Source organism: Sebastes umbrosus, chromosome 12 (genome assembly GCF_015220745.1).
Source record: "Sebastes umbrosus isolate fSebUmb1 chromosome 12, fSebUmb1.pri, whole genome shotgun sequence".
NCBI lineage: Eukaryota > Metazoa > Chordata > Actinopteri > Perciformes > Sebastidae > Sebastes > Sebastes umbrosus.
The window spans coordinates 27471836-27485118 of NC_051280.1; the positions used below are offsets into that span (position 1 = coordinate 27471836).

The 13283-nt window shown below is 41.3% G+C and overlaps 1 protein-coding gene across 2 annotated transcripts in view; it reads left to right on the top strand.

Moving 5' to 3' along the window:
- The window catches only part of LOC119497896, a 152409-nt gene that overhangs the window by 86572 nt on the left and 52554 nt on the right, over positions 1-13283 (top strand). For both annotated transcript variants that reach the window (XM_037786325.1, XM_037786324.1), the window contains 2 exons: positions 1896-2015; positions 6174-6341. In XM_037786325.1, the coding sequence (XP_037642253.1) occupies positions 1896-2015; positions 6174-6341 (288 nt within the window). The remainder of the gene's footprint in view (positions 1-1895; positions 2016-6173; positions 6342-13283) is intronic.

Genomic DNA, 13283 nt, shown 5'->3' on the forward strand with positions numbered 1-13283 from the left:
TGTTCTTGTTCTACTGAAGGGCCTTCAGTGCAACTTGTTCTATTTCAATCTCTGTTTAACTCTTCCTGGTCACTCTGTCTCAGTTCCATATCGTGATGTACTGTGTATTAATAGTCATAGTTTGCTGTTTTTTGCAATCAGCAAACAAGAAATCAAGGCTGAAGGTTTATATTGTAGGTAAGCTCGCGTTGGTTTCAAATAAAGTGGTTTGTATGATTGATGTCTTAACAGACGGCTACCTCCGGGGTCTGAGAAGTGAAGCCAATGGTGAAGTGCCTTAAACTTGCATTCTTTCTAACAGCCAGCAGGGGGCGACTCCTCTGGTTTCAAAAAGAAGTCTGATATAGAAGTCTATGAGAAAATGAGCCTACTTCTCACTTGATTTATTACCTCAGTAAACATTGTAAACATGAGTTTATGGTCTCAATCGCTAGTTTCAAGTCTTCTTCAATACAGCATGATGTTCATTTAGTTAAATTTAAATTATGGTCCCATTTAGGGTCAAATAGACCATAAAGCAGGGGAAGCTTTAAGGAGTGGCCACCTTGTGATTGACAGGTCGGCGTTGACCGGTTGTCCGTGTTTTCGTCTTACAACTTTAAACCTTTCACAGTAAGGTTTCAGTTCAAGTTAATTATAACCTTTTTGGTCGCCTAAAAATGTCTTATTCAGCGTTCGATTGTACTTAGCTCCACCCGGCTGACGACCAAAAAACAAGTTGGCGATTGCCAAAATGCCAAACTCAAGGCTTCAAAACAGCGGCTCACAAACCAATGGGTGACATCACGGTGGCTACTTCTTAACGTTTCATTGGACCAGCAAATGTACTTTCAAAAGTAAAAGTACTCTCTAGACGGTTAAAGCTACAAAAAATAAGACTCAAGTTGTAATAAACCGCAATTATCGTTTAATTTAATCATTTTTCCAGTATGAACAAAACCTGCTAGAACTAGTATATAGTATGGAATCTCTCTCATACACACTCAATCTCTCGTTCTCCTTCTCGAACGCTCTCTGGTGCAATCTTTGCAAATTTTACATCTGCCATCTGTCAATAACTCATCTGATTATCAACTACCTGCAGTGGATCATCAACCAGATGAGCTCAAGCCCTGCTCCCCGCCTTCCCTACACACCTCTCACACACACAGACACACACAGACACACACACACACACACACACTCCACATATCTTCCCCATAGTGATACTGTCATGACTTTGATCAGAAATAAAGTAGCAGCTGCTCCCACAAATCCTCTTCTACCTCATATCTTGTCTGGCTCGAGTCCCGCTGGGGAAAGAGCCGTTCTCTCACTGCACTTGTATAAATATAGACGTATACCAATACGCCACATATGAAATGTGTTTACTGTATTTAGTATATATTTCCATTTTTTTTTCTATTTTGCCAACAATTTCGAAAGCGTTCCTTCCTAACTGACACTCCATGAGCCGTGGAAAGAAGATTTAAGGGAGCGAGGGAGAGAAGGAGGCCGTTGAAGAGACAGACGGTCCGATTGAGAGAGGGAGCTAAAGGGAATTGGAGACGGAGATGAAGAGAAATGAAGTGAGACAGAGGGGATCGAGGGGGTGTGGGGGGGCAGAGGAGAGGAGGGAGAGGGTGCGTACGGTGGGGGGGGGGCGAATAAAGTATTTGTCACACTGCTGTTGGAAGGAGATTGAAAAAGAAGGAGTGAGAGAGGAGAGTGGAGGTTGTCTTGATATAAGGCTTTCTCATGCTCTCAAAGTGCTGCTGTATTCTACCCACTTAGCTTGACTCTCCTTTCCTCCCTTTTCTCTCTCCCCTCCTTTTCCTCTTTGCTTCCTTGTTCTCCTTTCTTTCTCTTTTCATCCCCTCCCTCCCTCCTTCCTTCCTTTTCTCTCCTCCCTGCAGGCACGTCTATAATCCAGGTGACAGCGACAGATGCTGATGACCCGACTTATGGGAACAGCGCCAAGCTAGTGTACACACTGGTGCAGGGCCAACAGTACTTCTCCGTCGATCCCCAGACAGGTGAGTGTGTTTATATATCTGTGAGCTATGTATGTGTGTGAGTGTGTGTTCCCATCACAACACACATGGGCGGAGAAATGTAAAAAGATGCACAGATGTCAGAAAGCAAACACACACACACACACACACACACACACACTGCAGAAAAGCAAATATACTCAAGATGTTGAAACGCAAACACACATAACTGTATGAGCAAACAAGTGGATTTAGGCCCCGAGTCGTGAACACACAGGCAGAACGGACGAACACGATGACACACAAACGCGCACGCGCAGGCGTTTCACGAGCGTGCAGGTGGAGCTAAGCATCCGATAATGCGTGGAGCTGCATGCACAAATGGAGAAACACATCTCTCTCTCTTTTTTTTTTTCTGCTCTCTTTCACTCGGTTACTCACACACATTCAAACCAACACTTTTCCCTGTTGTGCATCCCTCGCTCTCTTGTCACACTTAGTCATCCATCTTTCCCACTTCCCTTTTCCCTCGGCCTCACACACCCGCCTCTCAAACACACACACACACACACACACACACGCACGCCGACGCATCTCCCCCACTCCAGTATGAGTTGGCAGAAATGTATTCATGCTGCCAGGGACCTGTGTGCGCGCAACAAAACACAGCAGCAGCCTAATGTTATTATTTCTGGATGAAGCAAAAACAAAAAGACGTGTGTTCAAAGAGAGGTGTCAGCAAAGGTTTGTGAACTATTACACAGGGACAGATTACAGGGGGCTCAAAGGACCTGTCTGCTGTGTGTGTGTCTCTCGATATGCCTTCATGTCTCGCATGTCACCCAAGGGCAAAAAGTTTTTTGTTCCGCGGAGGTTGCTTTATTTATTTATCTTATTTTATTATGATTACTTTTTTTAGCATCGTACCTTGGAGGGAAATCATTGCTCGGTTGACTCAGAAGTGGAGCTCTAACTGTCTGATGCTTCAGATGCCGGTTTGATTGACAGCGCACACATAAACATTAGCATTTAGCTCACGCTGAGGCGGCTGAAGTAGTTTTTGTCTGCGCGTGGGAGCGTGTGCATGCATGTGAGCGATTATTTTGCCCACGCGTCGGGTCACAGGCGACCGATACTTGTGTTTTGCTCATTGAATGTCAATGTTTAGTAATTGATTGCTTTGACATGTGAGGACCTGTGCAACAAGTGAAGTAGGGCTGCAGCGCTTTTTGAAATGCTAATTGGGGAATATAAACCTAATTCCACCTCGTGTGTATTAGCCGTGACACTGTGCTATTAGACGAGCTTTAGTATTCTGGACGCGTCCGCTCTCTTCTCTCCGCTCTCTATCTCCCTTTTTCAATCACCCCCGTTCCTCGTCGGCTCGCCATCACCGAAGGTCTTATTCAAAACGTGCTCTCCGAAGGCGAACCACATTTGCTCATATATTCAGTTTGTTTGCTTATGAATTCCGATTATGAAAAAAACCTCGACACATTCCTGCTTGTTTGTTAGCATTCAAAACAGCACCGCGTTGAATGTGATTCACCTTGAGCTGCCAAGTCATCCAGACACTGGTGTTTTTTTTTTTGGCTGATGTTTTTGGGCGAGAGCAGCCAGCACTTGATGTGCAACATCCAATCATATGTAGCAGAATGAGGTCATTTACACAGAGGGGGGTGATCGATGTCGAATGCTGGTAAGCGATGTGTCTCGGTGTGCCGTTAAAGAGTGTGAGATACAGAACGAGATTTTACGCTCCGTCAGCATGTCTGGCTGTCGGGTTGGTGGATGATTTATCTTTTCCCATATGAGCTTCTTCACATATCTGTGTTTATATATGTGCGTGTGTGTGTGTGTTTCTGTGCGCCTTTTAACGGGACATTAAGTAATATATTGTCGCTGTCAAATGGAAACTGGATGTCTCCAAATAGCTGTCATATTGTCAGGAGAAGCAGTCATGTCTTCAGCATGATGACAAGGCGGCTTGACATCGTCCAATAGGTTTTGAAAGGGCTTCAAAAGCCCAAGAGTTGTATGAAGAACTTGATCTGTCAATTAGAGTGAAAGCATTTTAATTACTGTAACTGAAGCTATGTTTTTTTTTTCCCACAACAACAACTTGATGACTTTATTGTTGATAATAATCGAGGAACTGCTAACAACACTGACAGGTTTATGGCACAGCCTGTTTGTGTTTACATGAATTAATGAAGTATGAGTAAACTACAGTAATAGAAGCGGGCACCACTTTCTAATCAGGCATACGTTATAGAGGTTTACTAGTTCTGACTAATGGCTGCTAAATGATTTATTATTCCTTCATTAATCAGTAATTATAGCCCCAACTGATGCTGGATTTCTGAGGCTGAGACAATATTGATATTTCAGAGTTTAAACTTTTGGGTTGTAAGAAAATCCATTTGGCTGCAGCGTAGCTTACTCTGCCTTTGTATCTCTTTAATCACCGGGCAGAGCCCTCCAATGAATCGTTTTACCAGTTACCCTTTAGAGAGGAGCCGCAGAGCATCTGGACCAACCTCCATGAAATAACAATGTATTAACTCCTTCATTTATAACTGCAGGCTAAACGGCTTATTGGAAAGCAAGAAACCCCTGACCTTTTATTAATGACTTACGAACATGTGTAACTGCAGCATTGATGAAGCATTTCATAAGGGGTCATGACTTTCTCAGTTCATAATAAGCAATCAGATCGGCTTGTAATAAAAGTTAATAAGTCATTAATAAAAGGTCAGTGTGTCTATTAGGATTCTCCGTCCACCGTTTTATAGGGTGTCCAGTTAAAGTCAGCTGGATTTGCTGTTTTACAGCTGGAGCACAGTTAATCCAGCTGTGGCTGATAAATGTCAGAGGTTTGTCACAATACAATCAGCCATCAGGTGTACAGTAACACATGTAAGTAATTAATAAAGGCTTTTTAACTTACAATAATCCATCAAATCTAGCATCCAGTTAACAAATAAACTGTACATTACATTGCTGATAAGTTAACCCTCTGAGACCCGTCGATCCCCGCCCGACTTTGCTGTCTTTCAGAGGCTGTAGCAGGCTCAGTTTCAGTTCGAGTGAAGGTACTGGTATCCTATATCTAAGGAAATATCTAAGGAATCCATTGGTACCAACCTAGCTTGTCGGGAAGGAGGCTAAATAACGCTCCAGAGTTAGGCAAAATTTTGGCGAGGAAAACCTGGCAAGGCCATGTTCACAGGGGTCCCTTAACCTCTGACCTCAAGATATGTGAATGAAAATGGGTTTTATGGGTACGCACAAGTCTCCCCTTTACAGATATGCCCACTTTATGATAATCACATGCAGTTTTGGGCAAAAACAATGCATGTGTTTTTTGCATGCAGTATAAATGTGTTATTTTTGTCTATTCTAAAATAGTATATTTGAATATTTCTGCATACTGGGGTCCCTAAACAGTCTTGGAATTACATAAATTGGGCCTTACTGTAAAGACTCTTGTGAATCCGATGAGCCCCATTGTAGTCCTCTGGTGATTATCCTAGAGGTCCTGTGGTGACCTCTAGGATAATCACAGCCTCATGAAACTGCACAACCACAAACCAGAGACCTAGGGCATTCAGAGTATGTACACCAATTATAAGTGACATCCACTGTTGACCTGCTATCTTCCCCTAACGGGTCTATGCGTGTCTCAGAGGGTTCAAAGAGCTGGACTAAGAGACAAAGCAAGGCATGCTGGACCAAAAGTAATTATCGCAAATGACATGTTACAGAGCCACAAAGCATTGATACATTATTTACTAACCATTAATAAGGTAATTAGTTACAGCTTGTAAACCTTTTATGAAGTATGCCTCATTAAAAAGTGATACCTACACATGCTTGGTGAGTAGATGAGCTATCATAATACAAAGGATGTTGTGATCCCACTCTTGTAAACGCTGAGAGTAGAGCTGGATGAGATCCCAATGTGCAGCTTTTGTTCCAAAACAGAGCCCAGGCCAGAAAGTGTGTTTTGTAAGCCAGGAGGTTCAGCGCCTGGTAATCATCGAGTCATAAATATTGATCAAAAAACCCTTTTAGTCCCACACAGATATATTATGGTCATTTGGTGCCGTTTCGCCACAGTAAAAACCTTATTTTCCCTCCATTTAAATGCTTCATCGTGACCACCCTGATGATAATGTGTGTTTGTTTGTTGGCTAGGTATTCTGCGTACCGCTGTGCCCGACATGGACAGGGAGACCCAGGACCAGTTCCTGGTTTTGCTCCAAGCCAAGGACATGGGGGGCCACCTGGGCGGATTATCCGGGACCACCACCGTCACCGTCAAGCTCTCGGACGTCAACGACAACCCTCCACGCTTCACCCAGAGTGAGTAACCCAGCAGCTCACGCACAGGGAATGAACGCCTACCAGGAATAGACAGGCAGCACAACCTAATAGCACTAAATGACCGCATGTGTACAGGCTGCGCTCTCTGTACGCACACATATGTTCAGTAATTGTATGTACTACCTCCCACCTCATCCCCCTTGAGCACATACATGCGCACACACATGCACTCACCATGCTGCTTGCAAATACTTCATTACGGTTTGCTTTACCCAGCTCAGAGCTCCAAATCGCTGTGGCTGCACCTCATTAGAAGAATGCACGCAGCATCAGGTGAGCCGTCAGTCACCGTATAGTAACAGAAAATTACTTTTAATGACTTTGTTGTGCTTGTATTAACTTTCTAGTACTCATTATATGGAAAACGCTGTGAGAAAACAAACACCGGGGCTGCATAACAGCATAAACACAGTGTTTGTTTTGCACCGGAAAAGCCGAAGACTTCTCAGACCTTTTTGACCTGCGGGTCCTGTCAGGATTTTCACAGCAGCAGTCAGGCAGAGGAGACTCCTGCAGGGCTGCAAAGTGCCTCATCAAACATTCAGTCATGGATTTCATCTGCCTCTGCAATGATAGATCAGCTGCTATTGCCAACTCCAGTTGTACTTTCGCATTATAGGAAATATTCCAACATCACCTCTATTCAGGCCGCCCTAATTGGCTTCATAAATAACTCTTTGATAGCTTAATTTCACCGTTTGTTATTTAGTGCAAAGGATAGATGGAAAAGGTCTACGTCCCGTGTAGCTGTGTGACTTATATTGTTGTTAAATTAAATTGAATTATCCTGTGGTCTAGTCTGCTGTTGCATTAGTGTAAACTAAATTTGATCCAAATTAGTAATGTAATAATGGCCGCTGGTCGGCGTGAATATTTTGTAATCGAGGTGAATTATTGGACAGTATTGTCGACGAGTTGGACGTTATATTGTAAATCATTCATTTAGCTATCCAGAAGGAGGCTGCTTAGTTGGTCCCTTTGCACCTCTGCTCCGGCGTCTCTGTATTTGTTCGCCTCTGTTGTCGGATGGAGTACACTGATGTGTCTTGTATTAATCAATTCCGTTTTTGTTATGCCTCAGCAATTGACCGGTGCGTCCTTTATTACCTTCTAAAGGACAAGCCAGCCAGTCAGTCCTCCTAATGAATGTGAATGAATAGAAGAACCAAACGGCCTTGATGGCCACTAGTGTTCTTGTCACCCTTTACTTAATGTCATCCTTTCCCTTGTTTCTCATCTAAGCAAGATAATTGCTGACCTTATTCCAATTAAAGTGAAAAGCGTTGACGCTATATTGCTTTTGTACAATTACATTTCATTTGGATTTTTTGAGCAGCTGATGGAAAAGATAACTCACTTTTCCATTAAAGTATTACTGAAATTGAGATAATAAGAGAGCTATCACTTCTTTCAGGGGAAAGTAATAATTTATTTCAAGGGCTGGACGGTTTGAGGAAAATATCGAGTTGTGATTTTTCTGAGCAACAATACAACTGCAAATTAAAATTGTTAATTATTTTCAATGAATGAAACTCAAGGACTTTTTAGTTGTGGTTCACTTAGTTTTAAACAAGCCAAGTTTGTTTCACATTAATAGAACCAGATAAGATAAAGCAGTTGCTTGTTGTTGACAACCTCCCAAGGTTCATACCATCCAGTCAGAAAAGTAAACTTGTAATAAGACTTGGCTTGTTTTCTATTGAAAAATCTACCAATTTAGCCCACATATTCGTAGTATACTTGAAATTACTTGATAATATTCAAATATAATCCTGATATTTAAGAGTGGCGTTTTATAACGCCTTTGCGCCAGTGATATCTGCAGCCAGAGGTATGATGTTTTCGGGTTGTCCGTACGTCCGGTCCATTCTCGTGAACATATCTCAAGAATGCCTGGAGGGAATTTCTTCAAATTTGGTACAAACATACACTTGGACTCAAGTATGAACAATAAGAATTTAGTGGTGAAAGGTCAAGGTCAATGTGACTTCACATCCGTCCCATTCTTGTGAACACGATATCTCAGGAACGCCTGGAGGGAATGTCTTCAAATGTGGTGATCAAAGGTCAATGTAACCTCACAAAGCACGTTTTGGCTATAATTGTAGTTCATTATTAACATAGTGTGTTATCTTGTCTTGTAAAGTAGCCTACATTGTTTTATGACTAACTAAACTAAGTCATGTCTGACTTACAACCCCTAATGATACTGTTGACGTTAGCTTCACAGTCTGACCAAACGTCTGACACATTTCCAGTTCATTCACATTTCTGCATCCCAGAGGAGTCCCAGATTCTTTGAAGATGGTCAGCTTGGAATAGTGATATCAGTTGCTTTAAAGTTTAACATGAGTTTCACACAACTCTGTCTGCCAACTGTCTGTCATTTACACCCAAGAACTACTGAGCTTAGCTGCTAGCTACCTGTCCAAAACTAACATGAGACAATCACTTAGATCAGGGATTTTCAAAGTTTGACACTGTGAGACCGCTCTCAAATTAGCACCATCAAAAGTATTATGTATTATTAGTTCCTGTTTGTAATGTACCATAGACTGTATAGACAGCTTTCACTGAATTATTTTGATACTGAAGACAACTTCAAAACGTGATGACTCTCAGGCAGGTTCTGGAGTTATAAGGGGCGTCTATTATTTGTAAGTGAATTTATTGTTATTTGTTGGCAATGGACATTGGAGATAATGATATCCTCGTAAAGTGTAAGTCACACTACAAACTGTGCATCTTTGTGTGTTCAGATTTGACTGAGTTACGACTCCAAGATGTGTGAATTATGATGCAAATTATGGCAAGCGGGCGCTAATGGTTTTAAAGTACCTTAATAGCCTCCATGATCTGTGTGTCACAGCCGCTGCTGTTGCTCCAACTGCTGACTGTGTGGATTAGCGGGCCAAGTCAGCAGCCAAACTACAATAACTAACTTCCAGTTGATTTTAGATCACCGGCGTGCACCTGTCCCTTCCAGCTCTCGCAGTATCTTAGCTTCACATCTCTCCCTCTGCATATTGTATGAACCAAAGATATTCCTCTAGTTGTTTGGCCAACTCAGAATTAATGTTAATCAGCTGGGTAAATTTGTCAGCAACAGTTCACAGTCATTCTAGCTGGCCAAATGAACGCTTGGCGACTGAAACTTTCACCTCCTACTGCTTGTTAAGACACTGTTAATTATGTAAATGATAGCTCAGTTTGCAGTTTGATAATCACACTCTTTAAAATGCACTTTTGATATAACAAGTGCAGTAGTACAGAATGAATCTTTTCACACATACGTCTAAGTGTAATAAAGAAAAACTGTAAAATGAAACACACACAAGCATGTTTAAAGTAATTTGGGCTGTCAAAGTTCTAGCGATAATAATGCGTTGACACATTCGTTTTAACGCCACTAATTTCTTTAACAATTAGTGGTTTTAGGTTTTAGCAGGATGAGTTTTAAAGCTAGAGTGAAGATACTGGCATCATATGAAACTAGAAAACATAAGGAATTCATTGGGACCATTGGATTTTGGGGATGAAAAACTGGCATGGCCGTTTTCAAAGGGGTCCCTTGACCTCTGACCTCAAGATATGTGAATGAAAATGGGTACTATGGGTACCCACGAGTCTCCCCTTTACAGACATGCCCACTTTATGATAATCACATGCAGTTTGGAGCATATATTTTTATGCTAAATGCAGTATCTGTGAGGGTTTCTGGGCAAGATTTGTCATTGTTTTATGTTGTCAATTGATAAATTAATATAAAATATATATATATATATGCATTTGCATAAAGCAGCATATTTGCCAACTCCCATGTTGATAAGAGTATTAAATACTTGACAAATCTCCCTTTAAGGTACATTTTGAACAGATAAAAAATTGCGATTAATTTGCGATTAAACTGTGGACAATGTGATTAAATGTTTTAATCGATTGACATGCCCTAAAAGTAATATGAAATAAACTCTTCTCATCTGACAGTTGCAGTAGGAGGTGAACATAACATAGCAGAATGCAGGTGGATGCAAGAAAAGAGCTGTCAGGAGCTGGATTGACGTGTGATGAGGGTTTAGTCCAATAGACCACTGGCTTTAATGCCAAAATTGAACTAATGATGTCCTGGGGAGGGAGATTTGTTGGTCGAGATGAACCCTCATCAAAGCTGGTGTTTTGGACCGGGCTGCTTTGAGGACTGGAGGGCTTCTTGGAGGAAAACTGGCCTCATTCTAATCTGTCTGGGTGATGAAGAGCCTCGTGGCACCAACGTCTGCTGCGAAACCTCACAACCTTCCGTCTGTTGCCTCTACTTGTTCTGCCGATGACTGCTTGATGTTAGCCTACGCCCGCAGTTTGTGTGTTATTGTATGTGTGTGGGTGCATCCCTGATCTCTCTGCTTGCCTTTTTTTTTTTTTCCAGCGTTCCCTCACATGCTCCCTTGTGCTCGCGCGAACACCATCAAAGCGAGCCACCCCGCCGCTCGACTCAATTACACACCCAAGCTTTCAAAAAGACACCCTCAAATCCGGCCCCCGCGTCTCCCAAGGTCAACACTGCTTATTCCTTGTGGCATTTACCAGAGAGAGAGGATTACAGTGGAGTGTACGAACCAGGTATCGGCTGCACATTATAGCCTTAACAAGAGGGGAAAAAAACACGTTCTGCTATGTGGGCTTGTCTTCTCACAGAATTTCTCCCAATCAAAAAACATGATTTCAGGAACAAAGCGGGTTTGTTATGTGTACGGTTTTTAACGCTGTCAGGGGACTTCATATGCCCGGAGGAAGCAGTATAGCAGAGGGAAAGTAGGCTACCGTACAGATTGGAGCTGTTGTTTGGTTAAATGATAAGTGGAAAATGTGGGATATTTTCAGACGCTTCATTTGGCAAACACAACGCTCTAACCACACTTTCCTTTGGGTCTCATTATCAAATGGCATACACCGTGCTCCAAATGTATTTGGACAGCAACACTTTTTTTTGATGTGTTAGCTCGGCAGCTTGAAGCTTTAATTTTAGTTTCATCCATATCAAATGAACTTCTTTTAAGGGTGGCGGCGCTTTTTGAACGTTTCAAGGTGAAAAATATTTAGACACACCGTCGACAAAGTAGTCATTTCTTGTATCTTGCTGAAAAGATTATTTTGAAGTTTCTATCCTAGAAATATCATCGGGCTATATTTTCCTGCTGTATTTGCATTAATACTCACTGGACTGCATACTTCTCAGTATACCTGTTTTCCACAAGACACATGTCAGATTGTGAACAGTGTCCCACCGCTCCCTTAAAACTGGTAGCTAACAAGGCAGACGGATGTAAAAAATTGTGCTAAAGGGGGAGTTGCTGTTAGCGTCTCATTCCACATCACGTCCTTGCCTGATTAAGCTCTTAATTATGGCAGTGCTGGGTGGAATACATGGTTGGCTAATTGTCTGCGAGTAAACAAGGGTGTTGGGTATCAAATTGCATCTGAAATGATCAACTTCCTGTTACGAAGCTCCAGGATAGACACAGTAGATGATTTCTTACTCCTCTGGTAATCCATTGGGAAATTAAGATGATGGGACTTCCACAGCATCATAGAGCTTTGTAGTCATGCTGCCATAGTGTCGTTGTTGGGCTGATGGGAAATTTCATACCCTTGTTTTCATGTAGTCATTTATTTAGACATGTTTTTTTTTTTCATGTTTAGTGTAGCTGAATAATTTATGGCTGTGTGTATGTACTCCACAGCTGAATTCTCTTCGGGATAAATTGAAATAGAGGCTGGGGCATCGGCTGGAAGTGTACCTAAAAATAAGTTGACCACTTAATGTAATACAAAGAACACGTTCTTTATTCTAACCACTCTGGAAAGTAGGTTATTTAGGAGGATAACTTGTCTGGAATACAAAAATGCATGGAGAATATTGACATTATTAAAAAACAAGCAGTATTCATATGATGAAAATACACACACTGTCTTATTTGAAAGTCTTTTTTTAAAATGGATTTTCCATCGTATCACAGATTAGATCTTCCATTAAATATTGTATCAACAAAAGCAGCAAACATGGCATCCAACATTACCATATAATGTATTCTTTCTACCTTAGTTTCCTCACCTCTTATATACAGTACAGTGCCAAAATTAGACACAAACATTGTCTCGTAGTTTCAGCAATTTCTGCATTGACAACTGAGGAAACGATATGCGAGGCAGCTCAAACAAAACAAAAACAAAGGGGGAAAAACATACTTTTTATATCTAAAAAAACATAAAAATATACATGACCCAGTTCTTCCTGATGCATGAGAACATTTCCAATATTGCAACATATCCAAAAACAGTGTGCCATATTATAAACACAAGCACCAATGTTGACTTTATCATTATTCTTCCAGTTTAGGACAGTCAGTTTACTTACTTAACACATATTGTTGTAAGGCTGTGTATTGGTAAGAATCTGGCGATGCGACACATTACAGGGGTAACGATTCAATATATTGCGATGTATTGCAATACTGTAAGTAAGGGGATATATTGTGATTTTTTAAATCTAATTTTAGGAAAACTCGTATAGAGAACACCATATGCATACAATCTGAGTAAAAAAGTGTACGTTTTTATGCAATCAGAACAGTGGGATATGCATTTATCACAGTCCCTGTAACATCCAGCATCCAAGCACTACTTTGAGAGGACTCATACACTGAGAGGGCGCATCTCTTTGAAAATGAAATAAAGTATTGACTGAGTTAATCTTTGCATGTAAACTATTAATTAAAAATCAGTACAGTGCTTTTGAGAATCGACACGGTAAAAAAATTACAAAATGTAATATCGCGATACTAACCCTTACCCTAACCCTTTTCAATATTTTCTTACACCCCTACGAGTTAGGTGAGTATAGTTAGTTGGTTCGTTAGTTTATGC